The 24,340-nt window shown below is 45.7% G+C and overlaps 1 protein-coding gene across 1 annotated transcript in view; it reads left to right on the top strand.

The window, feature by feature from the left end:
* The first annotated feature begins 1,993 nt into the window (after positions 1-1,993).
* Positions 1,994-24,340, top strand: part of CACNA1D (calcium voltage-gated channel subunit alpha1 D) — a 369,112-nt gene continuing 346,765 nt past the window's right edge. The window contains exon 1 of the mRNA XM_066596532.1: positions 1,994-2,174. Coding sequence (XP_066452629.1) covers positions 2,147-2,174 — 28 coding nt within the window. The 5' untranslated portion in view covers positions 1,994-2,146. The remainder of the gene's footprint in view (positions 2,175-24,340) is intronic.

The following is a 24,340-nucleotide window of genomic DNA, read 5'->3' on the forward strand; positions in this document are numbered from 1 at the left end:
ATAATCTTTATTTATATAGCGCCAACATATGGAGCAGACACCCTATCACAGATTATACCCACCAAGCCCACCACACTTCCTTCGTGGGCTGCACACCGCGGACGTCGAAAGTAGGAGGTGGTGATAATAACGGGACTCGTCTGTGTATATGTATTATGGAGCCACTGCCCACAGCGGCCTGTCATCCGGACCTCACGCTGCAAACGGATTCCACTTCTATGGCACTTTAACAGGATTTTCCAGCAGGAAAACTATTCTCCTCAATAGCAGATCAGCAGGGGCCGTCGCTCATGACCCTGCCGGATGGCTGAAAATGTCAAAACGTCGTCCGTAGTGAAGCGGCCCGGGACAAAATAATGCTGCATGCTGCGCTACATTGTCCAGGGTGGAGGACGGACCTCATTATAGTCAATAGAGCCATTGGGTACCGTTGGTTTCCATCATAGGATGGATCTGGAAGTCTGTTTTCCTGCTGACATAACTAACGGGAAACCAAAAAGCGAATGGTAGGGCGAACAGCGCCTGAACACAGCAACAGCGCAAATCTGATGGGTCGCCTAGTACATTGTAACAAACACATCAGCTGTGTAGGCTAGACCAGATGATGATGTCTGCTGCGTCTGTCACCGGAAACTCACTACCCAACCATTCAAAAGTTGCGCCCGAGATTCTTGGGTGCGACTCGCATCAGACAGCTAACAGGCACCCCATCCGATGTGCGGGCACCACAGCTTTACATGTACTGTTTTTGTCCAAAAACCGGACAAGAAAAGGACATTCTGCGATTATTTTTCTGACCCTTTGCGCAATTAAAAAAACCTGCAAGCGTAAGTGCTCGCTCACACCAGCGTATTATGCGCGTACGTTAAAAGGCCGGGCTGACATGAGCGTATTGTAAAACGCTGTCTGCCTAATGGAGTTTTACCGCTGAGCCGGCCTATCGCCACCTACGGCAGCGATATTTGACTGCGCATGACAGCTTATCTCCTGCGCGGTCTTACTGATTTATGTTTTTTACTTCCCGCTCTGTCGCTTTGCGATGTTGCGTATAAACGTAATTGCGTATGTACAGCGTTTATTACGCACCCATGGAGAACAATAGAGCTCTACTGCGCGGAATACAGCGGTATCATTCATCCACTTTATGTCCTGTAGACGTACGCCCCCCCCGGGGAGTTATATGTGTTTACGGTTCACTGCGCCATATGCAAATCAGCTGCAATCTGTCCCTGCAGCTCGTTCTGGTCCACAAGTCCTTAAAGAGGTGCCATCAGCTCTCCCGACGAGTTTGTCTTAGTAAATAATTGCATTCCCCATAAGATAATCATTTCAGGTCAGTATGTTGTGCTGTTCCTCTCTTGTTCCTCCTGGAAATGCGTGACCTAATTGAGAAGTGGGTGTTACTATTCTTTGTGTTAACAGGACGGTCCCTACACACTCTGCCAATCAGTGCTAAGAATGTCAGACCAGCACAGGATATTGACATGGGGAAGGGTAATGCATGCATTTCCAGGAGGAATAACAGAGGACTGGTAAGAATGCAGAGGCTGCAGGGTATTACTGCAGTAGGAGCGGATGCTCCAGGCTGGCTGCAGTCCTTATCACAATGACAGCGATGGCGGCCGCGTTCCCCAGTGTACGTCCTGTCCCCTCGAGGTAGCCATGGACATACTGTACGACCACCTCATCTTCTTCCTCAGCCTCTGCCGCCTGCACGGACTTGCAGGACCAGCTGACCGCTCTCCATCCTCCAGCACCGCTCTGCTCAGCATCTCTCGCTCTTCCGCCACTCAGAAGCAAGGAGTTCGCCGCCGCCAGCCAATGAGCGTCCGGATGACAGCGCGCCCAGCCCTCCCACCCCCAGCGAAGGTTTATTTTGCTGGTCACGTGCCTCAGAGCGCAGGGAGTTAATCCCAGCCCCGCCCCCCTCCCCACAGGGCACGTTAACCCATTCTCCACCAGTCAGCAGTGACAGCAGACAGGAGCGGTTGCCATGAGAACCACGGTCGCCCGGATGTGAGGAGATGCCGGACGGAGCTGCCAGGGATCGCCCGGTGCCTCATCAGTGACATGGGGGGCGGGTAGGAGGACGGGAGAGAGTACGCGGCTCGGTGCGGGATCTCGGCTTTCTCTGGAGGGGGCAAGGATGGACGAGCCGGGGGAGCTGAGTGGAGGTAGGACGGCTGTGCACGGCGCCGTGTGACACCCGGACATCTCCCCGACACCCCGGAGCCATCTGTGCCAGGGCCACTCCACCATGACGGACCTCCATAGCCGTGTGTTACATCACAAGCCTCGTCTCTAGTCCGGACACCCCCGTGCGGGGAGGACTAAGCCCGGGCACTACCGGACCCTATAGCTGCTGCCTACCTTACACCTGTACCACCCGGACCCTATAGCTGCTGACATACCGGCCCGGACCCTATACCTGCTGCCGACCATACACCTATACCACCCGGACCCTATACCTGCTCCTGACCCTACACCTATACCACCCGGGCACTACCCGACACTATACCTGTACCTCCCCGGACCCTACCTGAACCTATAGCTGTGGCTATACCTGCCCGGACACTTCCTGACCCTATACCTGCTTCTGACCCTACACCTATAACATCCAGACCCTACCTGACCTTATACCTTCTGCTATACCTACCCCGACCCTGTACCTCCCCCTACTCTACCTTACCCTACCTCCCCTATACCTGCCCGGACCCTACCTGACCCTACACCTGCTGTTATACCTCCTGGACCCTACCTGACCTTACACCTATACCTGCTCCTATACCTCCCCAGACACTACACCTGCCCTGGCCCTATAACTGCCCCTGACCCTACACCTACTCATATACCTCCTTGGACCCTACCTGCTGCTGACCTTATAACTATATCTGACTCTATAACTACATCTGCGCCTGACCCTACACCTGCTCCTATACCTCCCCAGAGTCTACCTGCTCCTGACCATATAACTGCACCTCACCCTACAACTACATCTGCCCCTGACCATATCTGTACCTGTTTCTATAACCACATGTGACCCTATACCTACTCCTATACCTGCCTTTATGTCTGCAGCTGCCTCTGACCCTTATACATGCTCTTACACCTGACCCTATACCTGCTCCCATACCTCTAATAATAATTTCCTGTAAGACAGACTGCAGACCCTATACCTGCTGCTATACTTGCCCCTGACCCTATAATTGCACCTGCCCTTGTGTCTGCACCTACACCTTACTGTACAGGAGCTCTAATAATAATGTCCTGCAAGACAGACTCCAGACCCCTAACCACCCCTGACCCTATAACCTCTCCTGCTCTTATGTCTGCACCTGACCCTACACCTGCCTCTATACTTGCCTCCGCTCCTACATCTGACCCTATATCTGCTCTTACACCTTAGTGCACAGGAGCTCTAATAATAATGGCCTGCAAAATGGACCCCAGACCCCTCCCTGCACCTGACCTTATAACTACACCAGTACCTGTTCCTAACCTTACACATCAGAACCCTAATAATAATGTTTTATAAGGCAGACCCCTACCTGCTCCTAAACCATACTCTATACCTGCACCTGAATCCTATACCTGCCCCTATACTTGTACCTGATCCCATACCTGCACCTAAGCCTATACTTGTTCCTATAACTGCACCTGAGCCTATACCTACTCCTATGCATGCATCTGACCCCATACCTGCTCCTATAGATACCCCTGACCCTATACTTGTTTCTATAACTGCACCTGAGCCTATACCTACTCCTATGCATTCATCTGACCCCATACCTGCTCCTATAGATGCACCTGACCCTATACCTGTTCCTATAACTGCACTTGAGCCTATACCTACTCCTATGCATTCATCTGACCCCATACCTGCTCCTATAGATGCACCTGACCCTATACCTGTTCCTATAACTGCACTTGAGCCTATACCTACTCCTATGCATGCATCTGATCCCATACCTGCTCCTTGTTCCTGTGTATGCACCTGATCCTATAACTACACCTATATCAACAAGATAAGAAACCTCTCACATCAGAACCCCATAACTGCACCTCTAGACCCCAAACCCACAGTCTCCTTCACTTCTATCCCAGCCTGACCCCAGAGACCCTGTACTACCCTCTCATCTTTCTGTTCACCTAATCCACAAGACCAAAACCCAGCTCTCTGCACTCATGCCAATCAGTCGGTATGTCAGCAGCTATAGGGTCCGGGCCGGTATGTCAGCAGCTATAGGGTCCGGGTGGTGCCAATCAGTACCCAACCCCATACCCACTCCTCACCATCCAAAACCCGAACCGGACCCTTACCCGCCCACCAGAAACACTGAACTTCTCTTCTGCTCCTCATCCAATATCCACTCCACAATCAGTATCCCGCACTCGTTATCAACCCGAGACCCACAAATTACATCTGTGGTCCCCTTCCCCGGAGACCCTCAATCCTGACTCACCTCCACCTGTATCCAAGGACGGACTTCTAGATTCTAAATCCCTTCTTGTCCCTACTTGCACCTAACTCCATCCTCACCTCAAGACTCATACCCGTAGTTCCTAGTGATCTGTACCTATATCTGCCCCCTAACCATGTTCTATGGACGTCTCTGGCCCTATATGTAGGACAGTAACGTCCAGCAAGGCATTGGTCACCTCGAACTTGTACGGAGCTTAATATTAAAGACCTGCAAGTATCTAAATGTCCGACCCACATCCCAAACCTGCAGTTCTCCCCTATAGTCTGGAAACCCCTCGGAGGGCAGACTGCTGCTGGACATCGCTCTATCATTAGTCATCCGCTATCTATACCGCCATCCTGCATCTATCACTTCCCATAGTAATCCTATATATCTCCTATAGTGCCACCTTACCGGCCCCTTACAGTGCCATATATGTCATAGCAGTAGCCACTGTGATGACGTAAAAATCCCCATATACAAAGAGTTAATGGGCGCTCTAACGCTCCACCTCCATATCACACCACTGTCCTCATTCAGTGACTACTTCTTCATACAAAACTTCTCTTCGGTGGGCTTTGTGAGTGGGCACGGTGGGCCATGTGAGTGGGCACAGTGCCCACAGTCTATTGCAACACATTGATTGTGTGAAGGTGTGATCCACAAGGTCGTGACCCGGAGTGATGGCCGCTGGTGCTGTTTGCAGAGTTTCGTAGTTCCGGAACAGAAGGAAGGAACTACAACTCCCAGCATATTTTGACAACTATGGCAGTAGTTGGAGTTTTCCGAGTTGATGACTTTAGGGCAAATTCCGGCAGCTTGGTAGTAAATGTGCCAAAAAGTTCCCGCTGGTTTTTGGATGGCGGTGCAGCAAAGTTGGGGTGTATTTACACAGGCGATTTTTTTTCCACGCCAATTCCGTTCGACTGCGATGTGGACGGAAGGCGCATTGATTTAAATGGGTTAATACACATGAGCGAAAAATCACTGAATATTCTAATTTTAAGCAATTTTTGGCCAAAAATCGCACGTCATGTGATTTGCATCTGAGTGCGATAGTTTTTAACCATTTTTTTTCTTGACATGCAAGAAAAGCACATGGGAAAAGTGCAAGTAAGGCCTCTTTTACACGGCAAATAGCGATATCGCCGCAAGAAAATCGTGGTGATATCATAACTGTGTTCCCATGATTTTTGAGTGATATCTCTGCGCTTCCCGCGGCAATACCGTGACTTTCTGGCACCACTTTGTCTCGATTTTGGCAATGAGAGGGCTGTGAGTGGTTTATCGAGCACGGCAATCATTGGCTGAGCTGCGGCGCTTGAGAGCCAGTCAGAGCCCTCGCTTCCTGGAGGCGGGACTTATGAACCCCATACCCAGGGAGTGAGCTTGTGTCGGCAAGAGAGGACTGCCAGCATGTGTGCCAAAGCACCGGAGACGAGCAGAAGGACCGGGACTGCTATATATATATATATATATATATATATATATATATATATATATATATATATATATATATATATAATATTTTTTTAATACAATGCAGCTAGGGGTTATTTTCGGGGTAGGGCTTATTTTTTAAGCCCCCCTTAAAATCTCGATAAATTGTGGTAGGAGTTTCTTATGTTAAAGTAGTATCGCATCGAACGAAAACCATGATTTCATGTGATGCAATGCTACTAAAACAAAGTGCGACAAAAAAAAATCGTGATTTGCCGTGTACAGAGCACGCCGCGATTTTGTATTCTCGCAATGTCGCAGGCTACAAAACATTGCTCGTGTGAAAGACCCCATTGGAAAGCATGGGCTTCACATACATGCGATTTGTAGCGCTGTCGCATCGTGAGAAGATCGCACGATTTTGTAGCTTGTGTGAAATCAGCCTAAATCTGACGCATATTGCACGGTTGTAATATGAAAACGCATCAAATCTACCTCAAATCTGCAGGGAAATCACTGGGAATGCGATCAGATTTTCACTAATATCACCAGGGCCCATGTAAATACAGTCGAAGTCCAGCCTCGCACAGTCGCACGTCTATTTACGTGCGCAATTGCGCCGGATAGTTGCGTTTTTAACTTTCTGTTAAATGAGTTTAATGTGTGCTATGTTTGTGCACAATACGCGCGAAAATAGAACAGACTGCGTATTCATTTTCACCGCAAAATACGCTCATGTGAACCAGCCCATGGAAATCAGTGCGCTCTAATCACCGCATATTGCGCGTTTCTGCGAACAAGCCTAAGGCTCCATTCACACAGGACAGTTCAGTTGCAATTAAAACCGCACCAAAAGTCCATTTTTAAAACTGCGTGTTTTTGCCACATTTTACTAGAACTCTGCCAAAAAAACAAGGTTTTACCGATGCACTTCGCGGTTTTAACTGCAACCGAACTGCCCGTCTGAAGGGAGCCTTAAAGGTATAGTCACAGGGAGCCTTAAAGGTATAGTCACACAAACCATTTCTTTGGATTGTGATAAAACACATCCAATTCATGTTAGTCCATCCGTAAAAAAAAACCGCAGCATGTTCCATTTTGTTGGATTTTTTATTTAATTTATTTTTTCAAGTCAATGGGTGTGTTATAAAAAAACGTATTGCCCTCACAGGATGCGAGTGTGATCCGCTTCTACTGCATCTAACCATGGGGACCATAAAAAAATGGAGAACCAGAAAGTGCAGACACATTGATGTGTTTCCTTTTTTACGCACGTGAAAAACGGATCTAAAATGGATAGAAATCGTACGTAAAAAAAAAAAGAAATCGCAGAAACGCATGAAAATCGCACAAAATATCAGAACAATTTTTGCGGACCGTTTGCATCCAACTTTAGATACCGGCAGCAGGTCGGTGGGCGCATTGGCTGCAGGTGCGCCCGTTTACGGTACAGCCTGCATTCTGCGCTCCTCTATGGAGGAATGTCATTGTTATTTTGCTAGGAAGGAATTAACCCCGATGTGTTTCTGGGCCGTCATGCCGGGTATTGTCTGTAGATTATCTGCCCGGCTCATCATGTTAATTGCAGCAGCTCTGGGTTATGGAGCTCTATCCGCGCTATACACAAATTCCCTGATTATATGGAAGGGTTAATGGATTATGTATAGTGGATTATGGCTGCAAGCATTCTACTCATCACATATATGCAGAGTGCAGTACGGATGGTGGACTATAACGGGGCTGCACGGCATTGGAGGGGGATACTCTGGCCGTTAGTAATAACCGTAGGGATGTGTTGGGGGGGCAGATTCACTCTCTGGTGTCCGTGTCTCCTTACATAATGTCTTATAGGTTATTATAGCGCGGGGCGGATACAGCTCTTGTTTGGATGGAAGGATTAAGGGATATATGACCTATTATATCCGTGTGATGGGGGAGGGTACATAATACCATTATATGTATATGACTTCCACTTTAGAGGTCGCTTAGATAATACCGGATGTATTTGCGTATACATGTATATATAGTGTGTGTATGTCTGTATGTATATATAGTGTGTGTATGGCTGATGGATAAATGATTGATGGTAACAATGGTTTTGTATACTCTTGATATTTGCTCATCATTGACGCTATGTACAATGTCATAATTACACAAGCGTGAGTTCGTCAGATTCTGAACTCGTATGGGAAAAGAACCTCTTTATTTGAATGGGTTAATTCACACACACACTGTATCTCCTGGACCAATAGTCCGACTTACAGAAAACATGGCATTTCCTATTTCTGTATGATTCTCGTTCAGGAATTGCTCGTTATTTTCTATGGGGCATTACAAAAATTGCGCTGTATTTGTATGCGATTTGCTTGCAATTTTCACGCAAGTTTTAACCCAGGTTCACTATGGAGACCACTTGAAAAAAGGGATTGGGAAGTAAAGAGCAGAGAAAAAGTCGCAATAAAGACGTGCATGAAGATTGTGTGGAAAACAGTCAGTTATTCAATGACCAAAATCACACTTGCTTGTTTGAATACAACCTCAAGGACACCTGTCAGCACTACTGGTACAACCTCAAGGACACCTGTCAGCACTACTGATGTGACTGTTGTAATAAACACTTGTGCTCTCTAGACTCAGACTGGCAGAGTTGGAAGGGACCTCCAGGGTCATCGGGTCCAACCCCCTGCTCAGTGCAGGATTTACTAAATCATCCCAGACAGATGTCTGTCCAGCCTCTGTTTGAACACTTCCATTGAAGGAGAAATCACCACCTCCTGTGGTAACCTGTTCCAATCATTCATCACCCTCATTGTCTAATCTCTAATCTGTTTATCTTCCCTTTCAGTTTCATCCCATTGCTTCTAGTCTTTCCTTGTGCAAATGAGAATAGGGCTGATCCCTCTGTACTGTGACAGCCCTTCAGATATTTGTAGACAGCTATTAAGTCTCCTCTCAGCCTTCTTTTTTGCAAGCTAAACATTCACAGGTCCTTTAACCGTTCTTCATAGAACATGATTTGCAGACCGCTCACCATCTTGGTAACTCTTCTCTTAACTTGCTTCAGTTTGTCTATGTCTTTTTTAAAGCGGGGTGCCCAGAACTGGACACAGTATTCCAGATGAGGTCTGACTAAGGAAGAGTAGAGGGGAATAATGACCTCATGTGATCTAGAGTCTATGCTTCTCTTAATACATCCCAGAATTGTGTTTGCCTTTTTGGCTGCTGCATCACATTGTTGACTCATGTTCAGTCTATGATCTATTAGTATACCCAAGTCTTTTACACATGTGCTGCTTAGCCCAATTCCTCCCATTCTCTATGTGCTTTTTTTCATTTTTCTTCTCCCAGTTGTAGGACTTTGAGTTTCTCCTTGTTAAATACCATTTTGTTAGTTGCTGCCCACTGTGCAAGCTTTTTTTTTTTTTTAGATCCTTTTGAATACTCTCCTTCTCTTCCCTAGTGTTATCTATCCCTCCTAGCTTTGTGTTGTCAGCAAAATTCAATTTCCTCTCAATTCCCTCCTCCAGATCATTTTTAAAAATGTTGAACAACACTGGGCCTAGGACAGAGCCTTGTGGTACCCCACTTGATACATTCTTCCTCTTGGATGTGCAGCCATTTATGAGCACTCTTTATGTACGATCACTCAGCCAGTTGTGAATCCACCTAACAGTTGCCTTGTCAATCCCATATTCAGTCATTTTTTCAATAAGTATGGTATGAGATACTTTGTCAAATGCTTTACTAAAGTCAAGATATACTATATCCACCGCATTTCCCTGATCAACCCAATCGGTGATTCTGTCATAGAAGGAAATTAGGTTTGTCTGGCATGACTTGTTTGTTACAAACCCATGCTGGCTCTGGTTAATTACTTCATTTTTATCCAAGTACTTGCATACATGTTGTTTAATAATTTGTTTAAAGATCCTTCCCGATATAGAAGTCAGGCTCACAGGCCTGTAGTCGCCTGGATCCACCTTCTTCCCTTTTTTGAAGGTAGGGACAACATTTGCTCTTTTCCAATCTTCTGGGACTTCTCCTGTTCTCCAGGAATTTTCAAAGATTATGGTGAGTGGTTCAGCAGTTACCTCCACTGCTTTCTTTAGTATCCTAGGATGTAATTCATCTGGACTTGGATGCTTGAATTCATTTATGTTAGCTAAGGCCTTCCTCACACATGAACACAGCAAAGTGCAGCAATTTAAATCGTGATGCTTTGCTACGTTTTACTTTCGTTTTGGGCCCCCGGCTTTTAGCACATCTCTTTATTACTGAGGAGCACTAAACGCTCAAAAATAGAACAGACTCCGCTTGAAAATCATGGCGTTGTGCAGAGGCTCCATTGAAAACAGTCGTTGAAAGCGCAGCGCTAAAAAATTAAAAAAATATCTGTGTGAAGGAGGCCTTAGTGTTCCCTCACCATCTCTCTGCTTACAGATAGCCTGCATTATTGTGTTTCCCCAATAGCACAGGGAAGATCAGTTGATGTTCCATCTACTTTCTGAGAGAAAAAGAGATACAAAATAGAAATATAAAAGTTCGGCGTTCTCAACATCATTTTTAACCAATTCACCATTTTCTTCCTGTAAACATCCTATAGCATCTTTGACTTTTCTTTTGTTTTTGATAGACACCCCAAATCCTTTTTTATTGCTTTTGGCCTCTCCTGCAAGCTTTAATTCACTATTAACTTTAGCTTTTCTGACACTTGCCCTACAGTTTCTGCAGTTGTATTCTTCTTTAGCTATTCCCCATCTTTCCATTTTTCTTCCTTTTTAACATGTGTGCAAGTTCTGTGTTCATCAATCCTGGTCTCTTTAAATGCTTCCCATTCTTCCTTCTTTTAGGACTCCTGCTCACGAGCGGATTTGGTTTGCGAAATCTGGAGTGGGAATCCACCTCCATATTCTGCAGCAAATCCAGCCCATAGGATGCTATGACAAACTCTGATTTCCTGTATACGAGTGGAAATCGATTGCGATGTTCTGCTTGCGGGTGAGAAATTGCAGCATGCTGCGATTTTGTGCGAGCTACGCACGGCTGGCTATTATTGAAGTCAATGAAAGCCGTCCGTCCCGCAGCCATTCTGCAATCATCATTGCAAAATGGTCGCGGAAGCTGCGTCATCAGCATAGCGAAAGTACGGCGTCCTCTATACTGTGCATGTGCGCTGGCGTGTCAGCTGGCACATTCGCAGCAGAGGAGAAAAGACGGCAGAGAGATAACGCTAGGATCACCGGCCGGGCACCAGGTCGAACTTTGCTGCGGGACTCCTGCATGCAGGGTCCAACCTGCCTGTGTGCGGGCGGTCTTAGGGATTGCTAATGATTGTGCTTTGAGAATCTTATTTGGCAATATTTCCCAACCTTCTTGGACATTTCTGTCCTTAAGAACATCCAGCCATTGGATTCTTCCTCCCCTCTTTCTGAGTTCATCTCCCTTTCTGAAATTCAACCTCAAGGTCTGAGTTTTCTTAGGTCTTCCTCCACTTTTTATCCAAAATTGAAGGATATCATGATCACTGCCCCCTAAGGTCTCAGCCACCCTTACTTCCTCAACTTCCTGTTGGTAAGAATTAGGTCCAAGATAGCAGATCCCCTTGTTTTTGGAAGAAAAAGTTGTCAGCAAGAGCGGATAAGAATTTGTTGGATCCATTGCTTTTACCTGAGAGAGATTCCCAACAAATGTCGGGATAGTTAAAATCTCCCATGATCACTATGAGCTTGGCCATCTGATGTAGAAAGAGTTCATCCATATCTTCTGCTTGTCCAGGCGGCCTATAGTAAATGCCTACAATGGTGTCCTTACTGTTCTCTCCTTGTATTCTTACCCAAACAGTTTCTACAGAACTCCCATACTCTAAAGCTTGAATCTCTGTGGGCATGAATGTTTTCCTAACATACAATACAATACCTCCCCCCCTTTTTAGGTCTGTTTCTTATAAATAAGGCCCCCTGTCCACGGGCGAGGCGGAATATCGCTAGCAATATTCCGCCGCCGGGGAGCAGGGGAGAGAACTGTCAGTTCTCTGCAGTGAGCTTATCTGACAGATAGGCTCACCGCGGGAAATTGCAGCATGCCGCGATTTGAGTCCCGTGAGCGGAGAATCGCTATGATTCTCCGCTTGTGCACAGGGGGCTGCACTTTTCATAGCAACACTATGAAAGCGTTCACTGTGTTACTCGTGGCTGGATTATCACTGCGGGAAACGCAATGCACTATCGTCCGTGGACAGGAGCCCTTAGTTGTATCCCTCAAGCCTTGTATTCCAATCATGTGTATCATTCCACCAAGTTTCCATGATGCCTATGACATCATATTTCTCTGTGTTAGGAGCTCCAATTCTCCTTGTTTGTTTCCCATGTTCTGTGTATTTGTGTAAAAACATTTTAGTTTGTGATCAGTGTCTCTTGCTCCCCCACTTTCCTCCTGAATTGATTGTCTTTGTTCTTTCTTTCCACTTCTAATTGCAAGGTTCCCAAATATATTAATTAGCTGTATATTTTTACCTGGCCCATATTGTTCTAGTTTAAAGCCCTCCTAATGAGTGAAGCAAGGCGCCCCCCAAATATATGCTTATAGTTGCAAGGTCTTTTTTGCGGTGACATTCGTCCCTACATGTATTAGTAGGAATGGGTAGTGTTTTTCTTCTACACAACACTTCTTTTTCTCCACCCAAGAGCATTCTGACTGCTTCTAGACTGCGGGTAAAGTCATTTCTTGCTATACTTCTTCATTGCTCGCCTGGTATTGGTTTCTGAGGAGGTTTGGTGCTGATTGACTCCTGATCCTCCTGCTTCTTTGGGTCACATGCCGACGACTTATTTCTGCTCTGTCAATGAAATCCTCATCTATCTTAATGAGCTCCAATGTAGCTATTCTGTCCTGAAGACTTTTCACCTTTTCCTCCAATAGAGACACAAGCTTGTATTTCTGGCAGGTGAAGTCTGGCTTTTCTTCTGGTAGGTCTGTAAACATAGAGCATAAGTTGCAGCTCACCGTATGTTGCACATAGTCAGTTGATGCCCTCTTCCATACTTCTAAAAGTCAAGACTTCTTGTACTGATACTTAACCTAGAACATGTCACGATTGGTCCGAGTAAAATAAAAAGCCCCTGTGCATACACCTCTTTGAATGTTAGGGTCCTATTGTGGTCCAACAAATGGACAGAAAGAACGTCCATGTTCAAGTAGCCTGTCAGTTCTTCACATGGGATCACATATGGCAGTAGTGCAGCAGCAGGAGACTGCACCACTGCTGCATCAGAAGACCAGGCACAAATATATTTGGTGTTACTGTGCAGAGTTTTTTTTACCTATTATGTAAGCTGCACTACTTACCAGTACATTGGTATTAAAACTACCACCCTAGACCCCAGTGGAAATCAGCTTTGGATCTCCTATCTCATTCATGCAGACATGTACAATGGTCAGACCACTTCTTCGCACAGCTCCAGCCTCGTAGCCTGGGTGTTCACACGGTGCACCAAAGTCTTGGCTTTTACCATGATATATGTGAGTATACCCTCAAAGAAACTGTCCAGGGACATGCTAGTAGATCTACTTCTATAAGAAACCTCAAGACTTCATTCGATCCTTAAAGTGCGTTGCAGCAAGATCTAAAATGATCCCCTATCCACAGGATAGAGGATAACCATATGATCAATGGCAGCCGTCTACTGGGACCCCCACCAGTCTCGAAATCATTGATCCCCACAGTCCCAAGAGCTGAGGTTTCACATGCCGCTCCATTCATTTCAATGACAGCACCAGAGTACAAGCAGTCTGCCATCTCTGGTGCTGTCATGGTTTGGAGTTGCCGTGCCCATCCGTGACCTCAGCTTCATTGAGAACCCCCTGCTCTTGGGATCGATGGGGGTCCCAGATGTTGGACTGCTACCGATCATAATGTTCTTCCCAGTGTTAAGGAAATTCAAGACCCTCGTTCTTCAGATCCCTGTTGAGACCCCCACCAATCAGACTTGTATTACTTGTATTCTATAGCTAGGTGATACACGTCAACTGTAGACCAACTACATTCAGCTCCGTTATAGGAGCCAAACATCAATAATACTGGAAGCGCCAGATCTGTCATACGCTGGGTCTGACTATAAATGGGGTATGTCTGGCTTCTGGCATGCTGCATGAAATTGTCACGGACAAAATTGTGCAACATGTTGACTATTAGTGACGGCGCTATACTTGATTAATTGAAAGACTATAAAAGGGGAAAAGGGGTCACTATTAGGCCGCTCTCACACAAGCGTTTTTTTGGCTGCGTATTATGCGTGGCCGAAATCCACAGCCCTAAACCTCCATGCATTTCCATGAGGCTTCTCGCACAAGCGTTTTATGCCACATATTTTACGCATGCAAAATCCCAAGCAGCATGTCCAAGTTTCCGTGTTTTAGCGCATATTTCATGCATAAATCGCCTATTGAAATGAATGGGGTGCGTAAAAACGCAGTAAGTGTACAATTGCACACATAAGGCCGGGTCACACTGCCATAAGCATAAAAAGTTGTGGGGGTCACGCAGCATTTTACTACTGTGGAGCCAGTGGTTACCTGGTGTACTGCTGCGTATGGCAGGGGATTGGACTGCGTAAGACAGCTTATCTCATGTATGCGGTCATGTGCAGTACACCTGTTTTCTTTTTTGTTTACTTTTTCCACGCCATCGCAAAGCGTATATATGCGCCCGTAGAGAACAGTGGGCTTTATCTCACATATATATGCATGCTGCGTTCTTTTTTGCGTTCCTATATTACGCAATTCCAGTACTAATGGTAGCACTATGATAGCAGTACTAATGGCGGCACTATGATAGCAGTACTAATGGTGGCACTATGTTGGCAGTACTAATAGGGGCACTATGATAGCAGTACTAATGGCGGCACTATGATAGCAGTACTAATGGTGGCACTATGATAGCAGTACTAATGGCGGCACTATGATTGCAGTACTAATGGGGGCACTATGATAGCAGTACTAATGGGGGCACTATGACAGCAGTACTAATTAGAGATGAGCGAGCACGCTCGGATAAGGCAGTTACTCGAGCGAGCGAGCATCACTCTTCTTGAATAACTGCATTCTCGCCCGAGCAGGCTTGGGGGGACAGCGGGGGGAAGAGTGAGAGAGATCTCTCTCTCCTTTCCCCCCTCCGCCCCCTCCCTGAGCATGCTCGGACGAGAATGCAGTTACTCAAGAAGAGTGATGCTCGCTCGCTCGAGTAACTGCCTTATCCAAGCATGTTCACTCATCTCTAGTACTAATGGAGGCACTATGATAGCAGTACTGATGGAGGCACTACGATAGCAGTACTAATGGAGGCACTATGTTAGCTGTACTAATGCAGACACTATGATAGCAGTACTATTGGCGGCACTATGATGGCAGTACTAATGGCGGCACTATGATGGCAGTACTAATGACGGCACTATGATGGCAGTACTAATGGCAGCACTATGATGGCAGTACTAATGGCAGCACTATGATAGCAGTACTAATGGAGGCACTATGATAACAGTACTGATGGAGGCACTATGATGGCAGTACTAATGGCGGCACTATGATGGCAGTACTAATGGCAGCACTATGATAGCAGTACTAATGGCAGCACTATGATAGCAGTACTAATGGAGGCACTATGATAGCAGTACTAATGGAGGCACTATGATAGCAGTACTGATAGAGGCACTATGATAGCAGTACTAATGGAGGCACTATGATAGCAGTACTAATGGAGGCACTATGATAGCAGTACTAATGGAGGCACTATAATAGCAGTACTAATGGAGGCACTATGATAGCAGTACTAATGGAGGCACTATGATAGCAGTACTAATGGAGGCACTATGATAGCAGTACTAATGGAGGCACTATGATAGCAGTACTAATGGCGGCACTATGATAGCAGTACTAATGGTGGCACTATGATAGCAGTACTAATGGCGGCACTATGAGTGCAGTACTAATGGGGGCACTATGATAGCAGTACTAATGGGGGCACTATGACAGCAGTACTAATTAGAGATGAGCGAGCACGCTCGGATAAGGCAGTTACTCGAGCGAGCATCACTCTTCTTGAGTAACTGCATTCTCGCCCGAGCAGGCTTGGGGGGACAGCGGGGGGAAGAGTGAGAGAGATCTCTCTCTCCTTTCCCCCCTCCGCCCCCTCCCTGAGCATGCTCGGACGAGAATGCAGTTACTCAAGAAGAGTGATGCTCGCTCGAGTAACTGCCTTATCCGAGCGTGCTCGCTCATCTCTAGTACTAATGGAGGCACTATGATAGCAGTACTGATGGAGGCACTACGATAGCAGTACTAATGCAGACACTATGATAGCTGTACTAATGCAGACACTATGATAGCAGTACTAATGGGGGCACTATGATAGCAGTACTAATGGTGACACTATGATAGCAGTACTAATGGAGGCACTATAATAGCAGTACTAATGGAGGCACTATGATAGCAGTACTAATGGGGGCACTATAATAGCAGTACTAATGGAGGCACTATGATAGCAGTACTAATGGGGGAACTATGATAGCAGTACTAATGGGGGCACTATGATAGCAGTACTAATGGAGGCACTATGATAGCAGTACTAATGGAGGCACTATGATAGCAGTACTAATGGAGGCACTATGATAGCAGTACTAATGGGGGAACTATGATAGCAGTACTAATGGAGGCACTATGATAGCAGTACTAATGGAGGCACTATAATAGCAGTACTAATGGAGGCACTATGATAGCAGTACTAATGGAGGCACTATGATAGCAGTACTAATGGAGGCACTATGATAGCAGTACTAATGGCGGCACTATGATAGCAGTACTAATGGTGGCACTATGATAGCAGTACTAATGGCAGCACTATGATTGCAGTACTAATGGGGGCACTATGATAGCAGTACTAATGGGAGCACTATGACAGCAGTACTAATTAGAGATGAGCGAGCACGCTCGGATAAGGCAGTTACTCGAGCGAGCATCACTCTTCTTGAGTAACTGCATTCTCGCCCGAGCAGGCTTGGGGGGACAGCGGGGGGAAGAGTGAGAGAGATCTCTCTCTCCTTTCCCCCCTCCGCCCCCTCCCTGAGCATGCTCGGACGAGAATGCAGTTACTCAAGAAGAGTGATGCTCGCTCGAGTAACTGCCTTATCCAAGCATGCTCACTGATCTCTAGTACTAATGGAGGCACTATGATAGCAGTACTGATGGAGGCACTACGATAGCAGTACTAATGGAGGCACTATGTTAGCTGTACTAATGCAGACACTATGATAGCAGTACTATTGGCGGCACTATGATAGCAGTACTATTGGCGGCACTATGATGGCAGTACTAATGGCGGCACTATGATGGCAGTACTAATGGCGGCACTATGATGGCAGTACTAATGGCGGCACTATGATGGCAGTACTAATGGCAGCACTATGATAGCAGTACTAATGGAGGCACTATGATAACAGTACTGATGGAGGCACTATGATAGCAGTACTAATGGAGGCACTATAATAGCAGTACTAATGAAGGCGCTATGATAGCAGTACTAATGGAGGCACTATGATAGCAGTACTAATGGAGGCACTATGATAGCAGTACTAATGGTGGCACTATGATAGCAGTACTAATGGAGGCACTACGATAGCAGTACTAATGGAGGCACTATGATAGCAGTACTAATGGCAGCACTATAATAGCAGTACTAATGGCGGCACTATGATAGCAGTACTAATGGGGGAACTATGATAGCAGTACTAATGGCGGCACTATGATAGCAGTACTAATGGCGGCACTATGATAGCAGTACTAATGGCGGCACTATGATAGCAGTACTAATGGCGGCACTATGATAGCAGTACTAATGGGGGCACTATGATAGCAGTACTAATGGGGGCACTATGATAGCAGTACTAATGGGGGCACTATGATAGCAGTACTAATGGGGGCACTATGATAGCAGTACTAATTGCGGCACTATGATAGCAGTACTAATGGCGGCACTTTGCTGGTATTTATACGATATGTAACCTAATAGGGGTCAGTTTTTTGCTCTGTTTCTCCATATGTATTCCAGTAGATCTCCGGTATTACTCCCTGATTGCTTGCCCCTGGTATACAGCAGCGCAGCTCGCCTACAATAGGCAATCAGCGCTCCATTATACAGATCCTAAATTTGCAGCCGGCGCTGAACCTTTAAGAGATTAATCCCAATTCTCCGTCTGTAATCCCGTGTCCTTCTGTCCTCGCAGGAAGCAGATGACATTTATGAGCCATATTGATTTCTGCACACTAATTGTTAGTTGTGTCCAGTCTTACCGCCGTAGAATCACGGCGACGGCTTCTGACCGAAATCTTTATGTTAACATTAAGACGGTAAAGTCGTAGAGCGCCGCCGTCACTTGTGTATTCTAAGTACTTCACGTTTCCGTCTCCAGATTGTAGAGTGGGAATAACTTTGAAAGCTTTTTGGGGGAGACAGTGACAGGATAATTACGTGTTTACGAAATCTGTACTCATCTATGGAGGAAAGTTATATGACTGCCACAGTTCTGTAGTGTTTGGTAAGTCTTTGTCGTGCAGGGCATTTAGCTTCTTGATGGAGCCATAATTTAACCCTTAATTTCCTGCGCTGTGTGTGTCATTGACACACCTGTATTGGTCAAGACTCTTTAAACAAGTCTTTATAACAGTGACTCAGAATTCCCAATCATTGTTATAAAGGCTTGTATAAAGGGTCTGACATTAATTTGAAGGAATGCTACTTTCCAATAGGTGGCGCTGCAGAGGTATTGTTCCATCTTCCTTATTTGCATAGATTTCCCAGAGGAGCATAGATGGCCTCGCAAGTCTTCTCACACCTTCTAGGTGTCTTTAAACACACCTTCTAGATGCTTTCCTTACGCGGAGATGAAGCCATCCAGATCTTGTGATCGGTAACGAGGTCCCGCATAATGGCTGTACCACTATCGGCTCTCGGGTAATGGGCTGACCTCTCCGGCATACAGCACCAGGCAACATTCTGCATAAACGTGGTGACTTGATTGACTTTCACCATGGGAACATTGTTGGTGCCCTGAGGAACGGTGCCAGTATTTATGAAACCGTCACACTTGTTGCTGGTCCCAAAACACAGTAGCAAGAGTTTGCCAAGACTGGTTGACCCATACAAAGGCAGCCAACAGAAGATCACACAGTGGCAGGCTTTGTATACTTGATCCTAGAGGCGAGCATCAGGTGGCGCATCCGGTATCTCAGTAATGATATGTCACAATGGACCAACTGACTCAGCAGTACAAAAATGGGAAGGAAGACCATTTTTCACAATGACCATGTGGCGTACCTTGTGTTGACTAGAGTTCAAAACCCAAAAGGGTGCCCATCATGACCTCACATCATCGCCAACAACGCCTTACATGGACCTTGGACACGTGGCAGAAGGTCATATGGAGTGAAGAGTCCTGTTTCGTGCTGAGCCATATGAATAGCCAGGTCCACATCTGGCATAAACAGCATGAAGCCATATCCCATGGGCACACCGTTCAACAGGCTGTTGGTGACAGTATCCTGGTCTGGGGAGCGTTTTCCTGACATAGTCTATGACCATTGGTCATCATACCACAATTCTTAAATGGATCTGTTGGCTGACTGTCTGCACCCATATCTTCAGGAAGTCTTCCCCAACCACAGTGTCATCTTTCAGCAGGACAGCACTCCCATGTCATCAAGCTCAGATCACTAGGGAGTGGTTGTAGGGACATGGCAATGAATTCTCCACACTATCATGGCTCCCAAAACTCACCGGACTGTAACCCCATTGAACATATTTGGGATATGTTGATAGAGCTGTGAGATCTGCTCCCACTTATCTGCAAAATGTGCACCAACTGGCGGAGCTGCTGAAGTGGGCATGGGTCACGTTGAGTATAGAGGATATTCGCAACTTTGCGGAATTTGTTCATTGACATTTGAAAGCTGTGATCGCCCAAGGTGGACCGACCCGTTTTGAATAGATCTTCCTACGGCAGTGATCGTTCTGTGGAGATATCGATTGTGAGTCTCAGCACCCAGATTCCACCAGTCTACTAATATCAACACCCCCTATACCCACTTTAAGGCTGGGTTCACAAGGGTGGATTTGCTGCAGTTTTCCCACTGTGGTTTTGCCGCAGAAGAACTGCTTCTGCGGCAAAACCACTTCAAAGGTCTTTTTTGTCTAGTGTATTTTCCGCGCTTTTTTGGCGCAGAAAATCCGCAAGCTTTTTTTTCCGCAGTGCTTTTTTTACTTTTGCAGCGTATTTTAGTGCAGATTTTGCTGCGTCCATAGAGGTCTATGGACAAAAAAAGTGCTGCGGAAAAGTCAAAAGAGTTGACATGCTGCGTCTTGAAAAAACGTGCAGCAGCTGCATTTCCACACTGCGGAAAAAATCCGTCCTGTGAGAAAAGCTTTTTGCCCAAACACATTTGCGCTGCAAACGCAGTGGTTTTGCCGCAGTGTGGATATGCAGTGGCAAACCGCAGCAAATCCGCCCAGTATGAACCCAGGCTTAACTATCTCCTGGTGTAACGTTTGCTGAAGGCTCTGTCCTTTTGATTTAGTCCTGAGCTGCCATCCTTTTTTGATGGCAGCTCCTATGAAATAAATGGAACTGTAATAAGCTATGTTGACGGAGACTCCATTGAAATCTGAGGAAGTGTAATGTGCATGTAGTTACATTGATTTTCGCTAGAGCAGCCTTCAGCATAGCCTAGAGATATGGGATTAAAGAGCTGAAAGTCAAAAGGGCACTGAAGTCCAAGGCCCGTTCTAGTGATCATTTAGGTATCTCGGCTGACAGGCTGTAGAGTGCGGTGGACAGAAGTAGCGTAAAGTTCATGAACATCGAGGATTACGTCCCCCCAGTGTGATGTGTGCGCTGCTGCTGATAAAGTGGAAGTTTCTAAGAAACTACGGACGCACTGCTGTAATTATCGAGTCGGGCTCTGCCTCGCAGAGGGCAACATAAAGGTGATCACAGATTCCTTTTAATATTCTCCAAAATGATGCATTGTACCCTTACCCACCAAAAATGTGTATTCAAAAACAATTGTTTTTTTTTCTCTTACCCCCATGAAACCCCTGAAGACGCTACGGTATCAGCAGAACATAAGCTGTGATAGTGAGTTATTAAATACTGGTTATGTATCCTGACACTTTTACACAATCACATACGTGAAATTGTGTTTCCAATCAATATATAGTGAATATTGGCAACTTGTTGGGAAACAGAATGAGTTTTTACAAAGGATCTGTCATGTCCTCACGTCATTGAAGCTGCTGCACAGTTTGGCAGCAGCGCCCCCAGTGGCACTTGCCTGTACCTCCTGGTGCTTTGAATCTGTCAAGTGGGCGGTCTCTTCTGCTCACCATCAGAAGGTGACATCAGTTTTCCTCCGGTAACTGACCTCAACCATTGACAGTGAGCAGAGGAGATCGTCCACTTGACAGATTTAAAAAGAAGAGAGCCAAAATGAATGGAGGTTGGAGCAGGAAAACAGGGGGAGTAGACACAAATAACAAGTCACTAGAGTCGGGGATCATGGCTTCAAAGCTATGCAGCCGGCCCTGATGAGCGGATGAAATGACATGTCCTCTTTAAAGAGTACTAGTCATGTTCTCATGTTAGTGGGGCTGACTACATTGATCTGAAGCTGCGGTCCAGCTAACTCAAACAATGCCTTTCTTATGTGTATACTCGTCCCCGTTACCCCATACTGGCTCTTTTGACAGATCTGGCACAATGTTTTATTTTCATTCTTCTGTTTCATAATGGAATGGAAATGTAAACCTAGCTTAAAATTTTATTGAAGTGGCAGAAAACGGATATATGCAGCACTGATTTGGCACTGCAGACGCTATGGGCTCAGGATTAATGAAGGTCCTGAAGGTTGGACGTCCACTGTTCATTAAGCGATGGCTTATCCTAGCGATACGCCATGACTTTATTAACTAGGGTAATTACATGGAATATTGTGGACAGTTTTGGATGCCGATACTAAGGAAGGATGTATCAGAGCTTGATTGGGTACAAAGGCGGGCAGCTAAAGTTGTAAATGGAATGGGCGGACTACAATACCCAGAGAGGTTATCAAAATTGGGATTTTTTTTTGTTAAGAAAAGATACGGCTGAGGGGTGACCTAATAACTATGTATAAATATATCAGGGGACAATACAAAGATCTCTCTCATCATCTAGTTATACCCAGGACTGTGACTGTATCAAGGGGGCGCCCTCTACGTCTAGAGGAAAGAAGATTTCTACACCACATAGAAGGGGGTTCTTTACTGTAAGAGCAGTGAGACTATGGTACTCTCTCTGCCTGAGGAAGTGGTGATGGTAAATTCTATTAAAGAGTACAAGAGGGGCCTGGATGGCTTTCTTGAGTGATACAATATTTCATAGTGTAATTGTTCTCAGCAAGAGAAACCACGTCATCTTGTGGATATGATACCTTTTAATAGCTAACAAAAATACACAATGTTATAGCGAGCTTTTGGACCTCTCAGAGCCCTTCCTCAGGCATAATGGAACAAATATAAAGACATATTTAATATATACACATGATCACATGGGAAGGCATAAACATAGTGTACTTAAAGGGGTTTTCCAGTCAAAAGTACTATTGATGACCTATCCTCAGGAATGTGAAAGTTTGATGTTAACACCAGGCCAATGTGTTACCTCTGCTCTGGGTTTCTCATATCTCATAATCTTCACTGATGTAGAAACCCCCTCTGAGATTCATACCGTTTCTGATAGTATCAAAGATGGTTATAAACTTTTATTCCGAAATTCTTCCGCGACGTTGGGACTTAAAATTGCCTTTAAGTATGATAACTGTTATATGTTGTATGTCGTGTCCATCCTCTCTTTCAGTTTTTGTCCTGTTTCCCCAATATAAAGGCCCCCAACAGGACATTCACTGCACCAGGCCAGGTACACAACATCAGATGTGGAACATGTGAATGTCCCCGGGATCTTATAGTCCTGCTGTGTGTTGGGGATTTGTATCCTGTCCGCAGTCAGTACATGTGAGCAGGTCCTGCAGCCCCTTACATTGCAGGGGCAATGCACTCCTGATTATACAGTTCCTCAAATATGGAGGTTGCCTGTAACACAGAAGGGAGGGTCCGGGAATATGGTTTTCAGGGTAGGGTATCATGGAGTTTCTTTGCGGTTTTCCTTAGTACCTCCAGCTGTGAATTGTAGGTCACTACTAGAGGTCTACGACCATTTTCTTCCGTCTCTGTGTATTGGAGCAGTTGATTTCTGGGAGATCTGCCCCAACCCAACAGACAAAGAGGAACATTTATTCCACCTTAAAAGACATTTTTAAAACAGGGCTACCATTCCACCTCAATTGATGACCAAATCACCAGGACACCCAGAAATCTGTATTACGGACCAAATTAGCTCGTACAGGTCTCATACAGGTGTATGGGAGTGTTAAAAATATGCAGTAAATGCGCATGATACATTTACGCAGGAAATCAGTGGGCGCTTTTGGTTTTTTTTTCTGTATAAATATTCAGTGATCACTACTTATTTATGTGTGCAAAAATGGAAAGCAGTACATTCAGTCACGTAAATACGCTGTGTATTTTTATGACTCTGCACACATTTGTGTGAGTGAACCCTGATAGATATCCGCCTTGACGAATAGACATCTGTCTCGATTGCACTTGATGGCGGATCAGATGATCATCCAGGATCTCAGCAGGCTGCCGCCGATCAACTACTGATGACCTCTCTTGAGGATAGGTCGTTGATAGTGAATGCCTAGAAAACCCCTTACGGGGTGAGTAAATGTGCATCCATGTAGTCCACAGGGGTGTATACTTTATCTGTCTGTCCGTTGGCGTATGACCCGCGTGGCTCCATATACTGTCAGGCGGTGAGTATTAATGCTTTGTTTATCCTCCCTCCACAGGGTTGCTGTACTTCCCATGTGATTAATGGCTGTCCTGGCGTGCTCTCGTATGAGGATGGAGCATCCCAGGAGTGCTCTTACTTTTAATGGTGGTCAATTGTAAGCCCTGATAATAGTCATCCGTCATTTCTCTAGTGGGAGGTCTGCTCGGAGCTCAGGAGATGGGTTCATTTTTATAAATATCTGTGTGTATAGATCAATATGTGTCCTCGCTATGCCCAAGAGGCGTCCTGTGCTACTGTACATATGTTCTATATCTCGCTGCCTTCTAATGCTACAGCCGTTATTAACAGTGCAAGACCAAACCTAATGCAGCACTCGCTCGCTGCTCCTATCGGGCTTTTAGCCAACCATTACATGATTGTATTTTAACATAGAAGTGACTGGTTTTTATGCTGCTGTGCAGTTTGAAAAGAGATTCATTAGGGCAAAATTCATTGCAAGTT

Source organism: Eleutherodactylus coqui, chromosome 3 (genome assembly GCF_035609145.1).
Source record: "Eleutherodactylus coqui strain aEleCoq1 chromosome 3, aEleCoq1.hap1, whole genome shotgun sequence".
Lineage (NCBI taxonomy): Eukaryota > Metazoa > Chordata > Amphibia > Anura > Eleutherodactylidae > Eleutherodactylus > Eleutherodactylus coqui.